Source organism: Ceratotherium simum, chromosome 29, assembly GCF_057802395.1.
Source record: "Ceratotherium simum simum isolate JZ-2026a chromosome 29, ASM5780239v1, whole genome shotgun sequence".
NCBI classification, from domain to species: Eukaryota; Metazoa; Chordata; class Mammalia; order Perissodactyla; family Rhinocerotidae; genus Ceratotherium; species Ceratotherium simum.
The window spans coordinates 15244604-15269932 of record NC_141928.1 but is presented as its reverse complement, the minus strand read 5'-3'; the positions used below and the strand labels follow the sequence as shown (position 1 = coordinate 15269932).

Here is a 25329-nt window from a genome sequence, read left to right as displayed (position 1 = left end):
CAGTCCTGTGCCGGGTACTTCGAGGGCCAGGGCTAAAGGTTGCCTGCTCTCTATTTCTTTCCAACCAGCTGTGCTCTTGTGGGTCAGCCAGAGTCACTGCCTGAGAGCCTGTGGGGCTGGCTGCTGGGTGTGCTGGGCAGAAGCTTTTCAAGGTGGTCAAGGCCTCTATGGCCTTGGGGTCTCAGCCTTAAGATGGCTCTGTGTGCTCAGCAGGGCAGACCTTGCTCTCAGTGTAAGCGTGTGGAAATGAAGCCCAGGGACGGCCAGGCACTGGGCCAAGCACCCTGAGCTAGTGACAGAGCCAAGCGCAGACTGGGTTCAGGGAGCACTGGGTCCTGGCCTGCCCCAGGGTGGGAAGCACATCTTTTAGGGTGAAAAGATAGGAAAGCCACTTAAAGGTTGGTCTGGTGGGGCCTCACTGTGGCAGGTTGGGGATGCCCAGTAGAGAGAGCTCCCCAGCCGGGTGCCAGGAACCCTGCCCACACTCACTGGGTCCCCATGGGGAAGTCACCACCTCCGTTTCCCTCCCCGTCTGGGAAGTGGAGAGCGGTGTTCTCACCCTGTGGTTAGGCTGTTCTCATCTTCTTGGTTACTCCAAGCTCTGCTAGAAACCTCTAATTTCTATAACGTTATTCGAGTGAAGGAAGTAAGTCTCAAAGCCAGTGATGGGAGCCAAGGCGCAGTGGCCCCTTCCTCTTGTGTTCTCCTCACTCTCCCCTAGACCCGGATGCCTGCTGTTTGGGGAGGAGGGTGAAGCACTGGGGGAGGCGGGAAGGGCCCGGCCCTTGCCGTTGGTTCTGGTTGGGACACGAGACCCGACTCCTCTATGCTTGGGTCCCATCCCACTCTGCCCCTTCGTGGAGAGCCCACCACCCTGACTGGAGCTCGGGTGTCTCTGCTCCTTCTGCGTGCTGAGTTCTCACTCGCCTTCCCTGCGTCGTGCCCTCCCTGCGTGGTCTCAGCTCCCCGGCCGCCCTGCCCAATGGATGGTGGATGGATAGTGGGTGGTGGAGTAGCGGGCTCAGAGAGTGCAGGCGGCAGGCCGAGCTCACGCAGCTGTTGGGGTGGAGTGGGGCTGGAACTTAGGTTCCATTGGACCCAGAACTAGGCCCCTGCTCTGCACCCTCTGGTCCTGGCCCCTGTCTGATGGCCGGGCACTCCCTGGTCTGTCACTACACAGTGTCTTCCCTCGGGAGCTGAAAGAGGTGTTTGCCTCGTGGCGGCAGGAGTGCAGCAGCCGCGGCCGGCCAGACATCAGCGAGCGGCTCATCAGTGCCTCCCTGTTTCTGCGCTTCCTCTGCCCGGCCATCATGTCGCCCTCACTCTTCAACCTGTTGCAGGAGTATCCTGATGACCGCACTGCCCGCACCCTCACCCTCATCGCCAAGGTCACCCAGAACCTGGCCAACTTCGCCAAGTGAGTGCCGCATCCCCTGACGAGCAGAGTCAGGACAGGCTGGAGCCCTGGGGGCAGGCCTGCCAACAGGCCTTGCTTTTGTCCCTCTCACCCTCAGTCCTTCCCCTCCCTCTTGTTTCAAAATAAAATCTCCTCTACACACCATCCTCCCCCTACTAAAAGTACAAGCCATTTTGGTGTGTTTCCTTGATTTTCGGAGATGAGATACTTTTTTCCTCTTGTTTTTTTGAATTAACATTTTATCATAAGGATTCTCCCATGTACTTAACATTCATAGGTCTGATTTGAAATAAATCAGGACTGGGCCTTCAAGGGAGAATGGCTTTTCCTAACCCGCCTCTGTGATTAGGCACTGGGGCTGTTTCAGATGGTCCTTATTCAGTGCTGTCAAGGATGTGTGTGCTCATGAAGCACTTTCATGTTTTCAGCTGTACCTTCAAGTGAGTAGGTGGAAACGGAAGTGCTGGTTCATCTTGTCACTCGTTCACAGAGTGTGGATGGAGCTGCGATTTGGATCCTTCTCTGAGCTGGGCTCGGCATCGCACCTGGTCCCAGCCCTCCCGAGCTCAGCACTTCAGCAGGGGAGAGAGGTGTAGGATAAGCCGCAGAGCGGTCATAGAGACGGGCATGGTCTCAGGAGGGGAGACGGGCGTCCTAGGAGATGTGCTCTCCCGGCTGCGTGTCAGGATGAGGCGTTCATCCGCTCACAGAAGGGTGGCAGGAGCAGGGCCGTGTGCTGGAGGGATGAGGCACTGTGGCATTCCTGAATTGTCAAGTGCCAGGCCCAGAGAGGTAGGAGATGAGACCCAGGAGTTCAGCAGGGCCTTGAGGGTCAGGCAGGGCAGTGGGAGCCACCAAAGGGCTCTAAGCAAGGGAGAGGATGGCCCTCACCTGTCCTGGGTCCTGGAAAGGTCAGCCTGACAACAGTGGGGCAAGTGGGGTGGAGGCAGCAGTACCGGCAGCTGCGAGACCGGGAGGAGGACTGGCAAAAGAAAAGTGGTAGAAGGTGGGAGGTGGTGGTGCAGGAGCAGTGGCTGCTAGGTCAAGGGGCTATTAGGAGGCGAAGTCAGCAGGCCTTGCTGCTTGTGGGGGAGGGAGAGGGGGGATTGGAGGATTTGACCGCAGCCAGGCTTCTGGCTCAGCTCTGTGGTGCGTGGTGGAGTCTCCACTGAGAATAGGGAACGTGGGAGGAGGGCGTGGGTTTGGTGACGGTGTGACGTGGTCGGGCTGAGTATGAGGGGAGGTGCCGTGGATGTGTGTGTCTAAAAGCTCAGCAGAGACCCGGCCGAGTGTGGACTGAGAAGCGTCTGTGCACCAGGCCATGGAAACCTGGGAGAGTAGAAGGAGATCGTAACTGGCAGTGAACGGGGAGTGAGGGCCACAAAACATTCCAGATCCTGTAACAAAGGTCTGGAAAAGGGTGTCTGGATTTGGCCGTGAGGGAAGAGGATCCTGAGTCAGAGCAGATTGGTTGGCTGGGGGAGTGAGTGGCATGGGAGCTGGCCACAGTGGGCGAGGAGGGATGGGAGCTGAGGAGGTGGGGGTGTCTCAGAGAAGAGGGGCTCCAGGGTGGGGGCTGGTTTTCTGGGGCCTGCCTCAGGCCTGGGGCACTCACCCCCTCTGCTCCCTGTCCAGGTTTGGCAGCAAGGAGGAGTACATGTCGTTCATGAACCAGTTTCTGGAGCACGAGTGGACCAACATGCAGCGCTTTCTGCTGGAGATCTCCAACCCCGAGACCATCTCCAACACAGCCGGCTTCGAGGGCTACATTGACCTGGGCCGCGAGCTCTCCAGCCTGCACTCACTGCTCTGGGAGGCCGTCAGCCAGCTGGAGCAGGTGCCTGTCCCCATGGGGTTGCGATGGGGCCGGGGGTGGACCAAAGGCCGCCACAGTGCTTGTGGGTGCTCCTCTTTCCAGGGTAACCATGGAGGTCAAAGGGTTTGCCTGTGTGACACGAATCAGCAGCCCTGCCTGGGTGCCAGAGCCTGAGGTTCCAACCCAGGCCCTGTCAGCTCGCACCGGGGACCTCTGGGCCCTGTTTTCTTGGTGGGGAGAGCCATGTTCACTTGCCAGCACTTGCTGGGGGAGCCTGCTCTGGGTCCAGGGGCTTCAGCTGTGCCTCCACACACCGGGCGTTGAGTAGATGGATTCCACATGTGAAGGCCGTGCTCCCTACCTGTTAGAAATGTGATCAGACTTAGCCACTTCTCTGAAAATATCCTTGCTCTGGCTTTTGAGGCAACTGATATGAAAAAGAAGACGCTGCACCTCCATGTGTCAGGCAGGAAGTTGCAAGCCTTTCCAGAACTGCCCTTGACCATCAGTTGAAAAGATTATTCCCTAGACACCTGGGACACTGCTGAGCCACTTGGAGCATGCCCTCCGTGGCCTGGGGTTCCACAGCCCACACTGCGAGCAGGTTCTTGGCAGCAAGGGCCAGGGCTGCCAGGATCCACTTCTGAAATATCTTTTGCTTTCTAGGGCTCCCAGAGACCACCTTATGAAAGTGGTTACTGCTGGAGCAGGGCTGGGAGGCCTCCCATTCCTTAGAGGTGACCACTCAGTGGGCTCTGGTGTGCAGCCTTCTAGATACAGCTGTGCGTGTCTAGGTGCACAAGCACAAACGCAGAGTTCTTGTCCCTTTGTGTTCAAGTGAGAACTTAACGTGTGCGCTGTGGTGTGCGTTTCTCACTCCCTCTGTTGTGGGCGTCTTTCCACGGCGATGTGTATACACTGCCCCTCTGACCTTTCTGATGGCCGCAGACTGTCCTGTCATGTGACTGCACAGTTTATTTCACTGGCCCCCTGTTGCTGGGCACTCGGGTTAGTCCAGCTTTTTGCTACAAACAGATGCTGCTACAGTCGTTGCTGCTCAATTATATCCACAGCCCTTTGGCTGCGAGAGATACAGGAGGGAGAAATGGAAATGAAGGCAAAGGCCCTTTCTTCCTCCACTGCTGCCACCAGCAGTCACTCTAACTGCCCCCACTTTCTGAGCCCCTGTGCCGGCCACCATCCTCCATATCTGCACAACCAGGCAGGAAGCACAGACGGTGGTGGCGGCGGCCATCACAGCTCACAGTGGTGCAGCAAAGATTTAAAATCGAGCTGTTTGCTTCTCAAGCCTCTGCTGTATTAACTACACAAGTTTTCACACTTGCTGTTTGTACCAAGCCCTACATAGAAGCCACTGAATATGCAAGTGCAGGCGGACTCCCCTCCCCCTGCTCGGCCCCACAGCCTGGGATTCTTAGCACTATCAGTCTAAACCATGACAATGGTGTTCGGACGAGCCTGGGTGCCACCCTCTGCCTGACTGTCCATTTGTTACTTGTCTGACAGGCATGTGCTGGTGCCTGGACCAGGGCTGGACCGTTTCCACTGGGGTTCAGGTGTTGAAGTAGGTCAGGCCCCAGCCCACCCTGTGGAGTAGGTGATGTGGGAGGGGGCCATCCCAGAAGCCTCTTGGATGGGGAGGTGTAGGTGTGGAAAATTCTGGGGTTCCACATGGGCTTTCCCCTGTTGAGGGGGCCCCAAGGTAGGACGATCCTGAGTGAAAGGCTGGGACTAGGTCAGCGTTTCTCCCTGTGGGCGTCACGCTCTCTTCCAGAGCTATCTGGGGAGTTGGCGAAAATGTAATTGGCAGATTCCTGGGCTCTCCATCCCCTCCCAGACCTGGTGGAGCTGACTGGTGGGGGAGGGCAGGGTCTGCACTTCTGACCGGCTTCTCGGCGGTTTCGAACCACAGTGGCTGCAGCGCACCTGGCCTCCCCAGGTAGCCCCAGTAGGTCACACCTGCCTCTTGCTGTGTCTTTGCAGAGCATTGTATCCAAACTGGGGCCCCTGCCTCGGATCCTGAGGGACGTCCACACAGCACTAAGCACCCCAGGCAGTGGGCAGCTCACAGGGACCAACGACCTGGCCTCCACGCCTGGCTCTGGCAGCAGCAGCATCTCAGCCGGGCTGCAGAAGATGGTGATCGAGAATGATCTTTCTGGGTAAGAGCTGCCAGGCGTGCGGGGTGTTGTGGGGTACACATGCAGACAAGGGCGCAGCTCACCTGCAGTCTCAGTTGAGAAGGAGGATCCTATACCAGCATTTATGAAACAAGCTGGGTGAGACTCAAAACATGTTGTGCAGGCCCTGAGCGGTGAATCTCCAATAGGAAAAAATCAGAGAAGGCTTCCTGGAGGAGGTGGAGCTGTAGTGTTGAGCTTTTTAGGAAAAGTAACATTTCCATTGTGGAAAAGGCATTCCAGGTGGAGGGACTAGCACAAAGCCCTAGAGAAAGACACCATGTTCTGTTGAAGAGCAATTACTCTTCCCAGATACCTCCAGATGGCCTACGTGTGTGTGTGAAAAATACCTGTCCTGGTCTTTCCTAGGCCTGAATCAGAATCTCCAGGAGTGGCGCTCAGGGCTGTGTGTTTTCAGCAGGAGCTTAGGTGACTCTGCAAGGCTCTGAGGCTGGGAGCCCCAGAAAACTAGAGAGTTGCTGAGGCCCAGCCATCACTCTGAGCCCTCAGCCATGGGGCAAGTGCCCTGTAAATAAAACACACACAGTGGAGGGAGAGGCAAGATGTTCTCGAATGTTGATGTCAAAAGGAGGACATTCCTTTAAGATACTTGGCATATATATTGAACCATTTATGCCCTGCTCAAAGGCTCCCCTCCCCCAGCTAGGCTGTCTTGGACCTGCTAGTGAGGATGAGGCTGGGGCAACAGAGTTGGGAGTCTGGTCTCATTCTGAGGTGGTGGCAGTGTAGGTTTTTCAGTGGGCGAGAGCGTTGAGATCAAGAATCTAGGCAGATGTGGTGCATAGGACTGGAGGTCCAGGAAGAGGCTGGAGATAGAGACCATGATGCCACTTGCTGGGTCCCCGAGTCTTGGACGTCTGTTCATACAACCTGCCAGCACCTTGGCTGAGAGGTGGCCAGGCACATGGGTTCTGAGGTGATGACCTGGGTGTGCAGTGGGACAGCCAAGGCCCATGGCTGGTCTGGGTTTCTCCTGGCTCTGTCTGCTGCCCTTGTCCACTTCTTCCCAGCCCACAAGTGCTTGGCCCTGAGTGGCCAGAGCCTGCCCTACCTCAGTCCCATCAGTTGGGCTTGGCGCTTCCTCTCCATCCCGGGCTCAGCCATCTCCAGCTGCCCATTACAAGCCCGTGTCAAATCCCCAAGTCCTTGCTGCCTCCAGCCTACTCAGAGCCCTGTTCACCGCCCACATCCTTCTCTCCAAAGCCCACCTGGCCCCACCACGTTGTGCCTTCTTCCTTCCAAGGAGCCGGCTTCTAGAGAGGGGCCAGGGAGAGGCTGGAAGACCAGGGAAGAGTACAGCTTGCCCCTGCAGGTGCAGACCCTCCCTGCCTGAGTCACACCTTGAGGATCCTCCTCTGATTCCTTGTTTTTGCCAGGAACACCAGCCCCCGCCTGCCAGTCAGACGAGGGGTGGCAGCAGGAGGCTGCGGAGGGAGGCTTCACCAGGCTCCCACTTTGGTTATTAGTCTGATTAGGAACAAGAGGGAAGAGGTAGAGAGAGCCCCCGTGGCTCTGAAGTCGGAGTTCTCAGTGCAGGACCCTTGGATAGCAGAGAGCACTGCGTTGTGGGTTTGGGTTTAGCTAAGGGGGAATTTTCCAGAACACTCCAGGCCCTAGCACTCGTCATCTCAAGATGCAGCTGAGCAGGGAAAGGGCCTGCCAGGCATCCTGGTCTGGAACGAGCAGCGCTGGCCCCTAGAGCAGAGGTTCTGTGCAGGAGCAGCCATCTCAGCCACTCAGCCCTCGTGGGGGCTTCTGCCCGGGTCAGCTGCCTGGGCTGTGGTTTGGTTCTGCAGCTGGGCCGCTGGTCCCCAGGACTCTCCCACTGTTGCTGCCCCAGCACCTCCCTTTCCCTCCCTCCCCTCCCCTGCCTTCCCTCTCTTCCCCCAGCCCTGGCTCAGGCCGCCGGTCCCGGCAGGTTGGCGGGGCTCTCGGTTTGGACCCGCCTTGGCTGCATTCACAGTTCTTCTCTTCCCCCTTCTTTCCCTGTGTGTGCTTGTTTCCCTGCAGTCTGATAGATTTCACCCGGTTACCGTCTCCAACCCCCGAAAACAAGGACTTGTTTTTTGTCACAAGGTCCTCCGGGGTCCAGCCCTCACCTGCCCGCAGCTCGAGTTATTCGGAAGCCAACGAGCCTGATCTTCAGATGGCCAACGGTGGCAAGAGCCTATCCATGGTGGACCTCCAAGATGCCCGCACGCTGGACGGGGAGGCGGGCTCCCCGGCGGGCCCTGATGCCCTCACCACCGACGGGCAGACACCTGCAACTCAGCTGGTGGCCGGGTGGCCGGCCCGGGCAGCCCCAGTGAGCCTGGCAGGGCTGGCCACCGTGCGGCGGGCAGGCCAGACACCGACCACGCCAGGCACCTCTGAGGGCGCACCAGGCCGGCCCCAGCTGTTGGCACCGCTCTCCTTCCAGAACCCCGTGTACCAGATGGCGGCTGGCCTGCCGCTGTCGCCCCGCGGCCTTGGCGACTCAGGCTCTGAGGGCCACAGCTCCCTGAGCTCCCACAGCAACAGTGAGGAGCTGGCGGCTGCTGCCAAGCTGGGAAGTTTCAGCAGTGCTGCCGAGGAGCTTGGGCGGCGGCCTGGGGAGCTGGCACGGCGGCAGATGTCGCTGACTGAAAAGGGCGGGCAGCCCACGGTGCCGCGGCAGAACAGTGCCGGTCCCCAGCGGAGGATCGACCAACCGCCACCCCCACCACCGCCACCACCTCCTGCCCCTCGTGGCCGGACGCCGCCCACCCTGCTGAGCACCCTGCAGTACCCACGGCCCTCCAGCGGAACCCTGGCGTCGGCCTCGCCTGACTGGGCTGGCGCCGGAGCCCGGCTGCGGCAACAGTCGTCGTCCTCCAAGGGCGACAGCCCCGAGCTGAAGCCTCGTGCCGTGCACAAGCAGGTCAGTGCAGCTGGTCAGAGGGTGCACGGGGTTCTCGGGCCTGGTGGGCCATCATACCCCATGTCATGCTGCGCCTCCCCGGTCATCACCTGTACCCAGCTCCATCCCATGCTGAACGAGGCCACATTTGGCCCCATCCCACTAGCCTGCCACACGCACCACCCCTTCTCTGCCCTGGGGCCCCACTGGCCCCTGCCAGAATCCTCTGAACCAGGGACACTGCGGCCTTAGGGTCCCTCTGCCAGTTCCCCCAGGAACAGCTGCGGTCAGGGAGGGAGAGGGAGGGGTCCACCCATCTCCAGTTCCAAGTCTGTGAAAGCCCTACCCAGGGTAGGAGTCGACCTGGCCTTCAGGGCTTAGCTGCCGGGGTGCATGGGCGTCCCTGTCACCAGGGACTGCACACAGCACGTGGAACAGATGTGCTTGGGGTGGATGCCCCGCCTGCTGGGGGCCGAGCTCGCCCACGCTCACCTGGGTGGCAGAGAGGAGCACTCAGGAGCCCCCCCAGGCCCTTGGCTCTGCCTCAGGCTGCTGTCTGAGAGACGGGGTTCCCTGGGTCAGGGCTGCATGAGTAGGTGCCCAGTCAGCTGAAGGTCCCCTCCCTTCCCGCCGTGCCTCTGAGACACTTCTCCCTGTGGCTCATCATGTGCCACTCCCCGCCCCCCGCCTCCCATCCGCCTCCCTCCAGCCCCTCACAGCTGTGTTTCATTATAGGGCCCTTCACCCGTGAGCCCCAATGCCCTGGACCGCACGGCTGCTTGGCTCTTGACCATGAACGCGCAATTGTTAGAAGACGAGGGCTTGGGCCCAGACCCCCCCCACAGGGATAGGCTAAGGAGTAAGGAGGAGCTCAGCCAAGCAGAAAAGGTAAAGCTGGACCCTGGCCATTCCGGGCAGGACGGGGCTGCCTCCTGGCGACAGCTGGCAGGATTTTCTCCCCGAGATCCCTGGATGAGGGGCGCGGCTTGTTCCTGCCAGTGGCCAGTCCCCTCTCAACCTCTGGTCCCGTGTGAGGACAGAGTCAGTGGAACCCGGAAGAAGAGCAGCAAAAGGGGTTTAGCTTAGACTTGAGGTTTCCTCTGCGGGCTGCGCGTGAGACTCAGCTGGGAATTATACTGAATCCAGACTCCTGGGACCTGGTCATCAGACGTCTGGGAGGCCCCTTCCCCAAGGGACTAGGTAGTGAGGGCCGGAGGTGCCAAAGGGGTGCATGGAGACCTGGGGGAGCCTCATGTGTGAGGAGGCAGAGAGGCAATGGGTCCCTGAGACAGCTGGGAGAGCCTTCCCCAGCCAGGCCCCCCTCTACTTTGCGTTTGTGCTCCCAAGGCCTGGCTCTGTCCCATCCCCAGTCTCCACCAGAGCCTGGGAGAGAAAGAGCCAACATGAGGGCTGGGGTCAGATTGCTACTGAGATGTTTTCTACCCCAGGGGGAAAAACATGGGATATACTAAAATATCCAAATTCCAGCCCACCACCCACATCTAACATTTGGGGGGGCAGTGGGGTCCTTCTATCCTCCAGAATTATCCCAGTTATTGTGGCAGCTGCCCTGGATCTGAGGCTGGTTCTTGTCTCCTTGTGGAGGCTAGAGCCCAGGTAGACACAAGAACCAGTGCAAGGTCCCCAGAACAGCAGCCACTTCTGCCACTCGCCAGAGTGTTGCCCCACTTGGTGCCAGGAAAGCCTATAGCAGCCTCTCCAGCAAGGGCACGGGGATCAGGGTGGCAGCGCTCCCTCTCCCTGGCCTAGAGTGATGTCCATGCCCATGCTGCATTCCGCCACTCTCCACCATCCCCTTGGTCCACTGCATCCACCTGCTTTCACCATAATTATGTGAAGGGGACCAGGGGACATGGGGCACCGTCCTCCAGGAGCCAGAGTTTGGCTGGGGAGCAAGGAGAGCCAGGCTTTGCACCTCTCTGAGCCTCAGATTGCCTCTGTGAATTGCAAGGATTACCCAAACAATTGCAGGGGTCAGGCTGCAGCTGGAGTGTTCCCTTTCCTTACTGTACCTTGGCTGAGTGAGCGGCTGCTTCTCTCGCCCTCTTTGCTACCAACAACCCTCACGGGCAAATCCAGGAGGCCCTTGTTCCCGGAGCTCCCTGGAGACCTGGTCCTGCCTGTGTCAGGGAGGGCCCCCCCTGGCCCTCTCTAGGCAGCTGGGGAAGGCTGGGATGGGCCCAGGGCCATTTCTCCTAGAGCCGGGCTCTCCTGTGGGTCCAGCTTTGCCTCAGGCGGTTAGATTTGGGGTGGGGCTGGGTCCTCACCAGTTACTGGGCTCGCTGCCTCCTGACCTTTGGGCAGTCTTTTGCTGAGGAGGGAATTGGGCTCCCATTGCCCGAGACTCAAGGAGAGGCTCTTCCTGCCTCCCCCAGTCCCTGTGTTCTCACCCACCCTGGCCCCTGGCCCCCAGCCCCTTGGTTGCTGTGTCGGCCTGCCTCGCGCCTCTGTCCAGCCCTCACAGCTTCCCAGCTCACTACTTGCTGCTTCGCACATCCCTTCTCTCCCCAAAGGCTAAGCGGGCTGGGCTGAGTCAGGTCCTGAAAGCTCGGGACCATCTTGCCTTTAACCTCTCTGTCTCCCCCACTTCCCTGTGCCACCGCCCTGGCTTTAGGGTCAAGTAGGGCCTGGGAGGCTGGGATCTTACCCCACTGGTCAGTCCCTCTCCCTGTGACTGGGTCATCTCACCTTCTGGGCCTCAGTTTCCCCTTTTGTAGAGCCTCCACCTCTCAGGGCACTGTCAGATCTCCTTAATATATCCAAGGGTGTTGTTAACTTATGTTTATTATGGAAAGCTCAAAGCCCTAGTTAAGCCCTTTGGAGATCTGGGTTAGAGTCTTCATGCTCCTGTTATAGCTGTAAGGTCAGGCTAGGGGGTGGGAGGTTGGAATGGAGAGAGCCCCGGATGGGGGCCAGGCTTTGAGTCTCACCTCAGCCCCCTCTGTCTGGGCTCTTCGGGCGTCTCCTCGCTTGTGAGGTCGGCTGGGATGGTGCTGGCCCCTGGGGCATTCAGAACTGGGCTCCCTCCCACCCTGCACTCCTGCTCGGGCTCATGAGGCTGTGCTCTCTGTCCTGGGTGCTGTGCCCGTGGCACGCTGCCCTCCTGGCAGGACCTGGCAGTGCTGCAGGACAAGTTGCGAATCTCCACCAAGAAGCTGGAGGAGTATGAGACGCTGTTCAAGTGCCAGGAGGAGACGACGCAGAAGCTGGTGCTGGAGTACCAGGCGCGGCTGGAGGAGGGTGAGGAGCGGCTGCGGCGGCAGCAGGAGGACAAGGACATCCAGATGAAGGGCATCATCAGCAGGTGAGGCGGCCTGCTCTGGGCCCAGTCCCGGCCCCATGTGCACAGAGGGGACAGACCAGTCCACTGCCCTCCTGACTGAGGGAGGGGCTGATTGGCTGCAGGAGGAGCCCAGTGTGGAGAGAGGAGGGAAGAGAGCGTCCCAGGCAGTGGGGACAACGTGGCACAGGCCTAGAGGTAGGAGGTGGCATGGAGCGTGGGGCGCCCCACATGGTGCAGTGTGTGTTGATGGTAGAGGGCAAAGTTGGGCGTGGCAGAAGTGAGATCAGCCAGGGCCAGCTCACAGTGGGGCTGTGCCTCGTAGGGAGTCTCCTTTTCTTGGTAAGCACTCTCAGGGGAGTGTAGAAGCTGGATTGCGGGTGCCAGGAAAGACAGGACCTGATTCAGGGCAGGAAACGTAGAAATGATGGTCAGTTACATTCAGTGGGTGAAAGTGAGAGGTGAGAGGGAGGAAGGAGGCAGAATAACCCCCAAATTTCTACCAAGAGCATCTGAGTGCCTCAAGGTATCATTACTGAGATGGGGAACTTTGGAAGAGGAGCAGTTTGGGTGGGGAGGGAGAGGCATGATGATGCCACTTTGGGGTATGTTGAGTTTTAAGGGGCCTGTGGATTATCAGGGAAAGATTTCCTGGGGTGGGGGGGTGGGGGGGACCGTTGGCTTTAATGCTGACTGTCATCTTTATTGATGGCTTATATCGTATCCTGTGTTGATTCCCTCCCCCCACCCTCCCCACACATGGGTAGGGTGGGCACACCCTCCTCAGTATCTGCAGGCAGGGAGTTTGTTCAAGGTGTAGCATCCAGGCCAACCCCAGGGTCCCAATCCTGGAGGTGACTTCCTTACAACAGTCATACCAGGTACAAGAGGAGACAGTGGATTTACAGCTTGTTTGCATGGTACAAGAGCTCATCATCTGGATAAATGAGCAGGTGTGCAGGAGCCCGGACATTCCCCCACCTGGCCTCATGCTTTATTCCCTGCAAAAACCCTTCCCAAATTGCCTCCTATTTAGACCACTTGTTTCTCTGCTCCTAATTATTGTTTTCTGCATTTACCTGTGGGTTTGTTCATTGTAAAATGGTTAGCATGAGCAAAGGGCCTGTAACCAGGGTGACTAGAAACCCACTGTTCACTTGATTGCCAGCTCTGATCTTGGCTCATCTCGCGTGTGTGGTTCCAAGAATGGAAACACTTTTCAACCTAACCACCTCCTCCTCATTGTGTCTGTTCTCTGAGAGGTGCATGCTCTCTTGAGTTTAGCGGCTTACTTAACAATATTTATTTCTACTAACCAATCCTGGTATATTTGCTCCCTAAGGTAAATGTCAAGTCAATTTGGTTGAGAGTGTTGTTCAAGTCTTCTATATCCTTACTAGTTTTTTTGTTTACTGTTGTTCTATCACTTATTGAGAAAAGGATATTGAAGTTTCTAATCATAATTATGGATTTGTCTATTTCCCCTTTCATTTCTGTTGGTTTTTTACACTGAAACACTATTCTCAGATGCACACACATTTAGGACTGCTATGTACTGTTGGTGAACTGACCTCTTTATCATTATAAAATCACCTTCTTTAGCCCTCGTAATATTCCTTGCTCTGAAATCTATTTTGTTTGATATTAATACAGCTGCCCCAACTTTATTTTGATTAGTGTTAGCCAGGTATATCCTTTTCCATCCTTATACTTTTAACCCATCTATGTCTCTATATAAAATGAGTTTCTTTTACAGACACATTATTATTGGTTCTTTTTATCTAATCCAACAGCTTCTGCCTTTTTGTTGAAGTGTTTAGAACATTTACATGTAATGTAGTTGTCAACATAATTATGCTTAAACCCATTATCTTGTTACTTGTTTTCTGATTATACCATCTGTTCTCTTTTTTCCTGCCCTCTTTTGGGTTGAGCGTTTTTTATGATTCCATTTTATCCTTTTTTTTTTTTTTTTTTTTTGTGAGGAGATCAGCCCTGCGCTAACATCCACCAAAGACGGCCCTGGGCTAACATCTGTGCCCATCTTCCTCCACTTTATATGGGACGCCGCCACAGCATGGCCTGCCAAGCAGTGCGCCGGTGCGCGCCCGGGATCCAAACCAGCGAACCCTGGGCCGCCGCAGCGGAGCGCGCGCACCCAACCGCCTGCGCCACCGGGCCGGCCCCCATTTTATCTTCTTTTTTGTCATATTAGCCTATATCTTTGTGTGGCTTTAGGGCAGAGGTTGGGGACTTTCTGTAAAGGGGCAGATAATAAATATTTTATGCTTTGCAGGCCATATGGTTTCTGTTGCAGCTATTCAACCCTGCTGTTACAGCAGAACTGTTTGTGTGGTGTGGAAAGTAGCCACACCGATTCGGCCCTCACCCTGGTGTAATGTGGGGGCTCTGTCATTATCTTTGTCCTCTGTGCTTAATGCACCTTTTTTCTCTCGCTGTTTTTAAGATTTATATTTTTATCACTGATTGCCAGCAATTTGATTATGATGTGCCTTGGTGTGGTTTTCTTCATGTTTCTTGGGTTTGCTGAGCTCTGGGATCTATGTAGTCCTGCCTGCCCAGTCTGTTTCCTGGGACTCCCAGTGCATGTACCTTAGGCTGCTTTCTATTGTGCACATCCCGCTGATGCTCTCTTGTTTCCTTTTTCATTTTTTTTTCTTGTGTTTTATCCTAGATAATTTTTGTTACTATGTCTTCGAGTTCACTAATCACTTCTTCAGTGTCTAATCTGCTATTAACCCTGTCTAGTGTTTTTTTCATTTCAGGTATTATATTTTTCACCTCTAGACTTTCGGTTTGGTTTAAATTCTGTCCATTTCTCTTCTCATGCTTTCCTCTGTTTTCTTGAACATGTGGAATATATTTATAATATTTGTTTTACTGTCCTTGTCTGCTAATTCTATCATCTGTGACATTTCTGAGTCTCTTTTTGTTGATTAACTTTCTTCCTGGTTATGGGTTATGTTCCTACTTCTCTGCATGCTAGGTAGTTTTTGGTGGGATGCCAGACATTGTCAATTTTACGTAGGTGCTAGATGTTTTGTGTTCCTTTGAATATTTTGGAGCTTTGTTCTCGGACACAATGAGGTTACTGGGGATCAGTCTGATTCTTTCGAGGCTTACTTCTCTGCTTTGTTGGAGTCCTGGACAGCCTTTGGTCTGGGCCTGATCTGGCTCTGCTGTGAGGCAGTTTCCTTCTGGGGATTCTACTTGATGCCCCTGTTAGCGCATCTTTGCACTCTGCCTGGAAGGAACGTGAACTGTTTATTCCCGGGGTTGTCTTGTGTACTCCTCTCCATTGGTGCTTGCCCAGCCTGGCTCATTTCTCACAGGCAGGCAGACCAGTCCTTGGCTAAAGACCCACGAGGACCCCTCAGGAGATATGTGGAGTTCTCTCTGTACCTTTCTCCTCTCTGGCACTGCCTCAAGAGTCCTAGCCGCCTTGCCTCTCTGCCTTCTCTGGGTCTCCTCAACTCCATGACATCGCTTCCCTCCTTTTGTTTGGCCTGGACACTCCAGCACAGTGAGCGGGGCTCCCCTCGCGTGTTCCCTTCTCTTGGGAGTCACTACGGTGCACTGCCTGTTGTTCCCTGGAAAACTTTGTTTCATGTGTTTTGTCTGGTTTTCTAGTTTGGGGTTTTTTTTGATGGCAGGAGGATAAATCCAGTCCCTGCTATCCCACCATAGCTGGAAGCAGTCTCTCCCTGCCGAAGTAATTTCCCTTCTCGTTGATACCATCTGAGGGCCCTCTTCCCCATTCTCTGCCCCCTCTTCTTACAGGCTTTGCTCAGTGGCTTCCCTTCCTGTGACAAGGAACCCCCCTTGGTGTGGCCCCACACCCCTTCCTCCTGACCACTGCTCCCCGACCCCTGACCCATTGACTTCTCACAGCAGCCATCATTGGCCTCCCTGTGCATCTTCTGTGCAACAGGCTAAGTGCTCACCCAGGGGTTAGGGCACTGCTCTGCTGGGCTGGAGAGGCTGTGCAGGTAGAGACTGAAATGAAGCCTTGGGAGTAGATGAGCTCATCTGAGAAGAGTATGTAGAGCAAGAAGAATGGAGGGCTGAGGCAGAGCCCTATGGAGCCCTGATGTCCTAGGGGCTCAGGTGTCTGCAGAGCAGTGGCCTGCAGAGCAGAGGCAAACCCAGGCAGTGTGGGGTCTGGAAGCTAAAGGAAGAAAGTTGGAAGGTGGGAGCGATCAACAGAGATTGACAGGTGTGTGAGAGACAAGTAAGATGTGTCCAGGAAGGGTCTTAGGGAAGGAGCAGCCATTGCAGACTCACACCTGCCTCAGCTCTGAGCTTCTGCAGACAGTGTTCCTCCCATCTTCTCTGCTCGTTATCCCGCTGCAGACCTTGCTTGTCCTTCGATGTCCAGTTCAGGGGATGCACCACCACCGCCCCTCCAGGATAGTCAGCTGCTTCCTGCTCTCTGTTCCCCTGGCCCCTGAGCTTCCCGTGCAGGGCGTAGCTACTGCCTGTCTATGTCCCTGCTGCCTTGTGAACTCCTTGAGGGGGAGGACGACACTCATTCATCTCGCTACTTCAAGTGCCCAGCACAGCCTTGGTGAACGCAGAGTGGGTGGAGAAAGTTCTAGAGCCCTTCAGGCCCTTAGTCTTCCCACCCGCACCACGAGTCCTATGACGTTACACCACCTGCCTGGCTCTGGGGTGTGGTGAGGATCCAACACCCACTGCCACACACTTGGCTCCTGGAAGAACATCAGGAAAGGGGCAGCCATGGGGCATCGAGGGATTTGGGAAGAGAATCGGGCTGGTGAAGTGCAAGGAAGGAGGAGGCCCAGCCCGTATCAGTTAGGGGCCAGCTGGAGGGCCCTGTCCCAAGTGAGTGTGGGAGGTGAGTCTGTGGCCCGCTGAGGGGCTCTCCTCATGGCCTCTGTGCAGGTGTGATGACCTGTTCCCACAGGGCCCCACACCCACCCCCTCCCCTTCTCCCTGCAGTGCCAGCCTGACTGTCCTTGTCTCTGGTCACAGGTTGATGTCAGTGGAGGAGGAGCTGAAGAAGGACCACGCGGAGATGCAAGCAGCTGTCGACTCCAAACAGAAGATCATCGATGCCCAGGTGGGGGCTCTGGCCCTTTGCTCAGCCACAGATGTTAAAGGACCTAGGATAAGGTGGGGGTGACTTTGGCTTCTCCACCTCCTCCATCATACCCGACTGCTAAGGAGGAATAGGAGACCAGGATCTCTGCTCTGAGAAGTCAGACTTGAGGGTCTCAGTGGCCCACAAGCTCACAGGCTTTCACAGGCTGTGAAAGGGGTGGGACAACTCCTCCCCTGCTGTGGCAACTTGGTGGGTATTGCCTTTCGCCAGGAGTACTGACCAAAGAGTGGAAGCTACTGGGAGGGGAATGGGGAAGGCTGGGAGTGACAACAGGCTGGGCAGAGGGAGTGGGGTGGCTCTTGTTCAGAGCTGTGGTTTCCCAACTGCATTGAGAGGGGAGGCGTGAGAGACTCCAGCCTCCAGTCTCCTTCACCCGGGGCTGTGCCCTTTTCCTCTCACCTGCACAGCAGTGGGGCCAGGCCTTGCTCAGACTGTAAACTGCACAGACTGACAGGAGCTGTGACCTCTGTGTGCCACACACGCACATGAGCAAGGGCACCTGCCCTCAGGGCCTCACATGGCTGATAGGTGACGCCACTAGGCTGCTCTGTTCGGGACGAGAAGCAGGCCATGTGGTAGAGACATTAGGAAGGCAGCCTCAGGGGGTCTTGGTGCCTGATGGCGAGGCCACCTCCTCCCCAGCATGCCCGCCGCTCCACAGCCTCATTGACTCTCCCACCCTTCGCACGTGGTGTGCTCCTGGTCCCCCTGTGTCGCCTGCAGGCCACCTCCCTGCCCTCTCCTCCTTGTAGGTGCACACAGTCCCAGGGAGGCCCCTTCCCCTGCACGGTCCCCCTATGGCCCAGGAGCCCAGCCCATGACCCCAACTGATGCCTTCTTGGTCCACAGGAGAAGCGCATCGCCTCACTGGACGCCGCCAACGCCCGCCTCATGAGCGCGCTGACGCAGCTGAAAGAGAGGTACAGCATGCAAGCCCGTAACGGCATCTCCCCCACCAACCCCACCAAATTGCAGATTACTGAGAACGGCGAGTTCAGAAACAGCAGCAATTGTTAACCTGCCCGAGGAGAGGGAGGACCGTGGTGGCCCAGGGCAGGGTCTCGGCCTGGGGAGGAGCGCCCCCACAGTCGCAGCCCCAGCGCAGGGGGGCAAGAGGCCCAGGCGAGCCTCCCCCTCCTCTCCACCCGCGGTCCAGGAGGCGGCCACAGAGGGAGCCGCGAGAGACTGATGCAGCGTGAGCACGCTCCCCCTCTCTTCCGGCCCGAGAGGCGTGTTTGGTGCAGGCCAAGGAGACTGCACGCTGGGGAGTGGGGACAGCCTGGTGGGAGCAGGGGGCCTGCCAAGATGTGTCTCTGTTGGTTATTGAATTTGGTGTGTGTCACCTTTCCTTCTTGAGCTGGGCAGGTGCATGTACCCCACACCCTCCCCAGGGAGGGCGCTGCCCGGAGAGGTGGGGGATTAAAGAGCTGGAGGCCTGCTCCTGGCCTCCTCAGGGGCCCAGGACTCCCTGGCAGCCAGGCTCTGCCCTGTGGGACCTGCCCCTCAGTTCCAGGAGCCGCCAGGTCTGTCGGCAGGCAGGGGGAGGGTGGGGAGGAGGGAGCTGCCCAAGTTCCATGTCCCCTGCCTGTCTCTACCCTGTGCATCTGCCACCACGTGCAGCCTGCCAGGGACCCCTCCTGGCGGTGAGGAACCGAGGATGCACTCCCCCGTACCTGTCCCCAAAGTCCCTGCCTTCCCCCCTCCTCCTTTCTTACTTGTGCCAAAATGGACCCAGTGAGGCTCATGGCTCTTTCTTCTGGGCCCTTGTACCTGGCAGGGAGGATCCAGAGCCTCCCTCACATGCCACACAGGCCCAAGCTGATGCTCCGGGGCTCCCAGAAGCCAGAGATCTGGGCAGAGTAGGCCCAGATGGCGCTGTGCGTGGTGCCCCCCTCCTGGGGCTAGCGTGCCAGGGCACGGAGGCCCCGCGGGGAGCGGCCAGCTGGTGCTCACCCTGAGAGAAGGGCTGATCTTTCCTGATTGATGGTTAAAAAAATTCTAACGCCCGCAGGCCCTGAGAAGGTGGATAACTGTGATTTTTTTTCCTTTCACAGTATGCATTAGAAACAAAAGCCCGCTTGCTCGCTTGCTGGAACACAGGGGCCTTTTAAATTGAGCGTGCGCACTGCATGGGAAATAGCGGCCCTGGAGGATGTTAGACTTGCTCCCTCTCCAAGACAGCAGCGGCCTGCACCAGGCCCCGTGTGTGTGGCGGCCTCCTCACCCTTCCCGGGCCCCCAGCCAAGGACCAGGCGCTGCACACAGGGGAGGGGCACACCCACAGCTGGGGCTGGTTTTCCTCAGCTCTAGGCTGTTCTGTAGCTTGTCAGCCTTCCCCGCGCCCCCTCGCGGGACACAGGTGGGCATGAGCTTGGGTCTCTCGTCCCTCCCTGTTCCCGGCCCCGGCCTTGGGTGATCTCAGGCAAGAGCTGGGTGTTTGCCCCGTGATGGAGCTGGGCTAGGTGGGTCAGGAGCCGCCCCCTGCCTCTGCCTCTGCCTCTGCCTCAGGCAGCTGAGGAGACCCTTGGAAAGAGCTCTGAGCCCCTCTGCCCCTGGGGCTGGAGACACGCCGCCAGGGCCGGGCTCGCCCCAGAACCCACCAGGAGAGGTGTGGGGGTGTGGCCCAGACCCCACTGCGCCTGTCCAGGGCCTGTGCTCTGGGAGGGGGCTCTTAGCTGAAACCTGCAGTTTATTTAGGCCAGAGACATGCTGGTGGAGAGAGTGGGGCCACCAGGGGTCACAGACCTCAGGAAGGAAGGCTGTGGGGGCTGAGGCCCTTTCCCTGCTCCTGGCCACACAGGCAAGGCCTGGCCCCAGTGATGTCCTCTGGTTCGGTCTCATCCCCCCCACTGCCCAGTGAGCCCTCCCCTCTTCCCCACCCCACCCCCTCCCACCGATGCCTCGTAGAGCGACCTCGGACTGAGCGCCTCTTAGCAATACAGGGGGAGGTTCCCAGGGCCCGGACACAGGCCAGGAGGCCAGCGCGGTGGCCAGCGCCGGCGGCCCTTGGCGCGGGTTGTGAGCTCTCAGGCTGAGAGCCTTATTTACCTAGTGCAAAAACTGTAAAAGTGTACAGACTCTTCACAGATTTTTATCTGACTTGCAAGTCTGACGATTTTTGTAAATGTTCTTGGTGTTTGACTGTAATGTAACTATTTCACCTAATGGATGTACATAATCCTTTAGTCCTGGTGCTGCCGAGGGCTGCCCGGGACCGCTGCTCTCCGATGGTTTTTATTTTATTTTTTAATCTAGAGAACAGTCTTGGGCAGGAGGAAGAGGTGTGGGATTTGGGTGTTAGGGTTTTTCCCTGCCCACCGCGTTTATTTGTTGGCTTTGCAGTGTGCTGTCTGGGTGGGGGTGATGGGGACACGTGCCCTGACTGGGCCAGCAAAGGGGGGCTCCTGCTGGGGCCACAGAGACCCCACGTCCAGCCTGCCGCGGGCCCAGAGGGAGGGGGAGTGGGGGGGAGCCCAAGGCCCCCGGGCTCCGGGTCACCGGGCCCAGACTCCGCTGGAGAGAGCTCTCTCCCTCCCCTGCCAACGCAGAGAGGCCTGACTTTTTTGCTTAACTTTTATGTTCAGGGTGAAGGAAACTGCCAAACTTCCTATAAGTGAAGACTCTCTTTCCAACTGCCCAGAAGGGGGGTGGGGAACCGCGGGCAGAGCTCCAGTGCCCCCTCCCTACAGAGCGTCTGCCCCGGGGTACACCTCTCTCCTCCCACCCCGTCCGTTTGCGGAAGGCAGACTGTCCAGGGCAACAGCTCCTCTTTTCTACACGCTCGGCCCAAAGCCGCGCAGCCCCCGCACCGGCCCGCACCCCTTTTGTAAGGATGTGCAAAGGAGAAATGCAAACGTTGGAGTCCTGGCCGCAGCTCCTCCCTCCGGCCGGGACTTTTAACTATGTAATAATGTACAGAGAAAGTTGTTGGTGTTCTAAGACTGTGTGGCTGTGCAATTTCTGTACATTTGCAATTAGAAATATTAAAGATTTATTTAGCTATTTTAAGCCTGACTCGCCTCTCCGTTCAGCTCTGTCTCGGGAGATTTTCCAGGGGTCGCTCTTGAGTCCTGGGCCAATATTGTCCTTTACCAAGGGACCCCAGCATGTGGTTCACGCTGGTGGCAGTTGTGGGCAGGGGAGACCCCTAAAGCTGGTGGTAGTGGTCTCGGCACACTGAGTGATCTGGGACTGTCCCCTCCTCCTCCTCCCAGCTCCCCCTGGCTCTGACACGCTTGGATGGGAGGTCTTTGCTGGTCCCACAGCCTCCCCGGGGACCATGTGGCCCCTGCACTGGCCCTGCAGCAGACGCCTGCCTGCTCCTGCCGGGCTCTGCTCCTGCCCTCCTGCTGGGCTCTGCATCACATGCTTTCCTAGCCACTGAAGTCTGGTGGGGAGTAGAGGAGACCAAGGGAGGGAAAGAGGTTGGTCTGGGGTCACCAGCAGGTCATGGCTGAGCTGGACTAAACCAAGCTTCTGATGCCTGGAAGGCCCCAACTCGGGCTCTCCTGAGCTGGACCCACCTGCCATGCTGAGCCCAGGGCCTTCGTTGGGAACAAGCCAACCCCCAAGCCGCTTCTGCTGCACCCCTGCACAGGGAACCTTGCAGCCCTGGGTTCTACTCAGCAGGTCCTTGACACCGCACAGTAACCCCGAAGGGTCAGTGCATCCTCTTTTCACACATGGGAGACTGGCTCAGAGGGGGCAAGTCCAGGCCCGGGCCCATCCCCTCAGAAATGACACAGACAGGGGGGCCGAGGTTCTATGGGGGCAGGGATGCGTCAGGTCAAATCACCAGGTGGAGATCCAGGTCTGTCACCTGTACAGATGCCTCTGGCTTCTGTCAGGGTTTTGAGCCCACGGCCCAGCATCCCCAGAGAGAAGCCCCAGGGCTGCTCCTGTGCTGGTCCTTGAAGCCAGTGGGAGGGCTGGCTCCGGGGCAGAGGGGTTGGGGTGCAAGGGAACTGCATGCCACCGTCCACCCTCGCCAGCCTGCCCCTGCTCCAGCCTGACTCCCCAGGGCTCCTGGGCTAAGCCCTGGGATAGCTCCAAATTTGTGTGGTTCTGTGGAGGGAGCTGGGGCTGCATCCTGCTCCCCAAACCCGCGCTCCCCAGGGCCTCAGCCACTTGGAAATCTTAATTCCCCGCCCTACCCCGCCCTGCCTGCCCCAGTGCTCCTCTGACCACGCCCCTCCACCCCACCTCCCACTGTCAGCCTGGCCGACTGCAGCCACCTGCCCAGCACCCTGGCCTGTCAGGCTCTCAACCTCTAGTCTCCTGTGAGGAACCCTCCCTCCACTTCACCAGCCACTCCTGGGGCCACACCGTTGGCTATCGTCACCTCCCACCTCCTAGAAAAGCATCATCTGTTTTCTATAATTGCAGCTGCCGGGCTTTTGCCCCTGTCAGGCCTTCCCCATTGTCTCCTACATCCACACTCCAGATGGTCCCCAGGCCCACTGTGCCTTCGCTGTCTTCCCCACCAGCCTAGACCCTGTGGTCTCCGTCCTGGGCCCCTCTCCTGACAATATTCTTGGACCACATCAGCCCTGAGTCTGCCCAAAGGCCCGTGCTCTCTGGGCCGCTGAGCGCTGCAGGAGAAAAGCAAAACCACCCCCAGTTCCGACCGTGCCCTGTGGGTTCCGCCTGCACCCTCAGCCAGGCCTTCCTCCCCAGTCTCCACCCACTTAGCCAAACTGCCTCCTCAGATCTCCCAGCCAGATGCTCTCCCTGCTCTGAGAGCCATCTTACTACCCCACTGACCCTTCCCTGGCCCGCCACCAGCCTGGCTCCCCCGCCCTCACCCCTGCAGCCCCAGGAGAGGAGGCAGCCCCTGGCCAGGGCCCTCCCCGTGGCCCCTTGCTGCCTCAGTGCTTCCTAAATCTTCAGCCTCACTGCTCTTTCCCACTGCTTTCAGAGCGCCGGGTCTCCATCTGCTCTCACCTGCTCCAGGCTGGGTTTTCTTCCCTCCCCCTCAGCCAACCTTCTTGAAAGTGTGCTGCCTACAGGGACTTGCCACCTCTGCTTCCTCACCTCCGCTCTTTCCCCAGCCTGCTGTAACCTGGCTGCGTCTCCCACCTCCACCGCCTCACTGCCAAACCCGTGGGCCCCCTCTGCGCCCCAAGCTCAGGGACTGCCATCCCTCTGCCGGGGCGGGGCCATGTAGACGACGTAGAATTCAAGGGAATAGCAATGAATGGGACAGAGAAATCATTTCTTGTTGAAGATAGAAGGCATTTATAAGGATGGTACAAAAGCTGTGAACCTCCATAGGTGGATTCAGTAGTATCAAATAGAAAAAAAAAAAAAAAACTGCTGGAAATGCAAAGGGAAATATCAACAGAAATACAATTGCATTTGAGACTAACACACCACCAGTATTAGTTTATTACAGATCAAGGAGACAATAAGAACGCAGAGGATTTTAATAATTAATAAGGTTTAATAAGCAGGGATACATCAAGCTCTTACCCTACAGAGAGCACACCTCTTCGAATATACTTGGAACGTTACCCACAGTTGACTATAGATTGAGATAGGAAAACCTCAGAAAGTTGCCCAAAGAAACAGTTTGGGCCACATTCTGTGCCTTGAAGCCATAAAACTAGAGATCAATAACAAGCATTTAATTAGAAAAAAAAACTACCATCAAGAAGTTTAAAAAAAAAAGATTGAATCAATAGAATTAGATTTTTTAAAGAAACTAGTCTTCTAATTAAACATGGTATATTGACCACACGCATTTATCTGTTTTCCTCCCCAAATACCACCATACTGACAGGAAAGGACTAAAAGATTATCACCTATAAGGATGGAATGAATGTGGGAGGAGATATCAATAAATCACAGAATTGGAAAAGTCTTTGGCAGATGTAAGCTGATGGAGCGTTGACTGTATTAGCAGAGCAGAGGGAGAGCCGAGCCAGACATGAGTTGATCAGCCCCCATTTACCCCGAGAGGCTCAGGACGGGGAGGCCCCAGAATGATGGGAGGGTGAACCAGGGCATCACCCCAGCGGCCGGCCTCATCTCACAGTGGTTAACTTCAGCCCGCTCTGCTTTGGCGGCCTGGGTCCTCCGGTTCAGATCCCGGGTGCAGACCTACACGACTTGTCAGTCACGCTGGGGTGGCAACCCACATACGGAATGGAGGAAGATTGGCGCAGATGGTAGTTCAGGGCTAATCTTCCTCAAGCAGAAAAAGAGGAAGATTGGCAACAGATGTTAGCTCGGGGCCAATCTTCATCACCAAAAGAAAAAAAGAACCAGACCCCAGCCTCTTCCCCCTGTTCTGGAAACTTCTCTTTACTCCATCAGCTCCTTGCAAGGAATTGGATATTTATTCTCTGGAGGAATTGAACCAGGTATGCTCTGGACTTGGGGCCCCAGGCAGGGCAGAGGACACTGTGAGGTATGGGGCTGAAAGCAGGTGGGTAAAGTGAGCTTCTACCCTCGATAGCGGCCGCCCCCTATGCACCTTCACTGCTCCCAGAATGCCCAGAGCCAGGCGTCTATCCTCCAGGTAGCTGACTGGAACATTATTCTTTGGAGAAACTGGCGTCAGAGAAAAGACCCCCAGATACTTGCCCAATGCAAAGACTGAATCACCGCCCCAGCATCCTATAATGATCACACATCCTGTGTGTGCACACACACGTGGGAAGGGCACAGACAGCCAGGACCCCGGGACAGTTGAGCAAAGCTTCTAATGAATAAAAGAAACCAGACACAAATTTCCCTGGGCCTTTGCTTCATGAGTGGCCATGATGCTCCCTATTTGCACATATAACAGCTCAAAAAAAAAAAGTAAGCAGGCTTCCAACATGGAAGAAAGAGGCCAAATCAACCAATCCAAGAAAGGAAACAGAAAATAGAGACAATTCAGGCAAGAGACGAGCATTTAAAAAAATAATAATAATAACCCCAAACTCTAAGATCCTCAGGGAGATAACACAAGAACAGGATGCTATGAAGAAGAAATCAAGATCAAAAAAGAGCTCCTGACTATTAGATTTTTTTACAAAAATAAAATATCCAATAGAAGTGATGGAGTACAAAGTTGAAGTATGCTTCCAGAAAGTAGAACAAAATACACAAATAGAAAATGGGAGAGAGAGAAAAAAAATCTGGAGGCTCAATCCAGACAGTCCAACATCCAACGATTAGGAATTCCTGAAGGAGGGAAAAGAGGAAAAGGAGGGGAGAAAATGATCAAAGGGATAATAAAGCAAATTTTCCAGAGCTGAAGGGAAGATGCAAGTGTCCAGGTTGGAAGAACCCAGCACAACTGATGGAGAAAGACCCTCTCCAGGGCACAGCATCGTGAAATCTGCGAACATGGCCAGAGCTGTGCTGGTCCGTGCTGGCCTTGGCCAAGAGCCCAGAGGAAGGAAGGGGCAACTGAGTACATGGGCCTAAATGAGATGTTGGGGAACAGTGGCCCCAGAGAGTGGAGAGGGACTGATGTTCCTGAGAATTCCTGGGTAGTCTTGATGAGAAATTCTGGTAAAAAATGGTGACATTACGGTGAGATCAATCATCATGATCGT

At 56.5% G+C, this 25329-nt stretch overlaps 1 protein-coding gene across 13 annotated transcripts in view; it reads left to right on the top strand.

Annotated features, from left to right (window-relative positions):
* DAB2IP (DAB2 interacting protein) overlaps positions 1–20788 on the top strand; it is a 169612-nt gene extending 148824 nt beyond the window's left edge. For 9 of the 13 annotated variants that reach the window (XM_014782113.2, XM_004423391.3, XM_087419166.1 and 6 more), the window contains 8 exons: positions 1181–1417; positions 3053–3254; positions 5238–5416; positions 7466–8354; positions 9069–9221; positions 11465–11658; positions 16651–16738; positions 17630–20788. In XM_014782113.2, the coding sequence (XP_014637599.2) occupies positions 1181–1417; positions 3053–3254; positions 5238–5416; positions 7466–8354; positions 9069–9221; positions 11465–11658; positions 16651–16738; positions 17630–17797 (2110 nt within the window). In that variant the 3' untranslated portion in view covers positions 17798–20788. Of the gene's footprint in view, positions 1–1180; positions 1418–3052; positions 3255–5237; positions 5417–7465; positions 8355–9068; positions 9222–11464; positions 11659–16650; positions 16792–17629 lie in introns of all 13 variants that reach the window. The other 4 variants (XM_014782112.2, XM_087419163.1, XM_087419162.1 and 1 more) reach the window with 4 other exon arrangements.
* The last annotated feature ends 4541 nt before the right edge of the window (positions 20789–25329 follow it).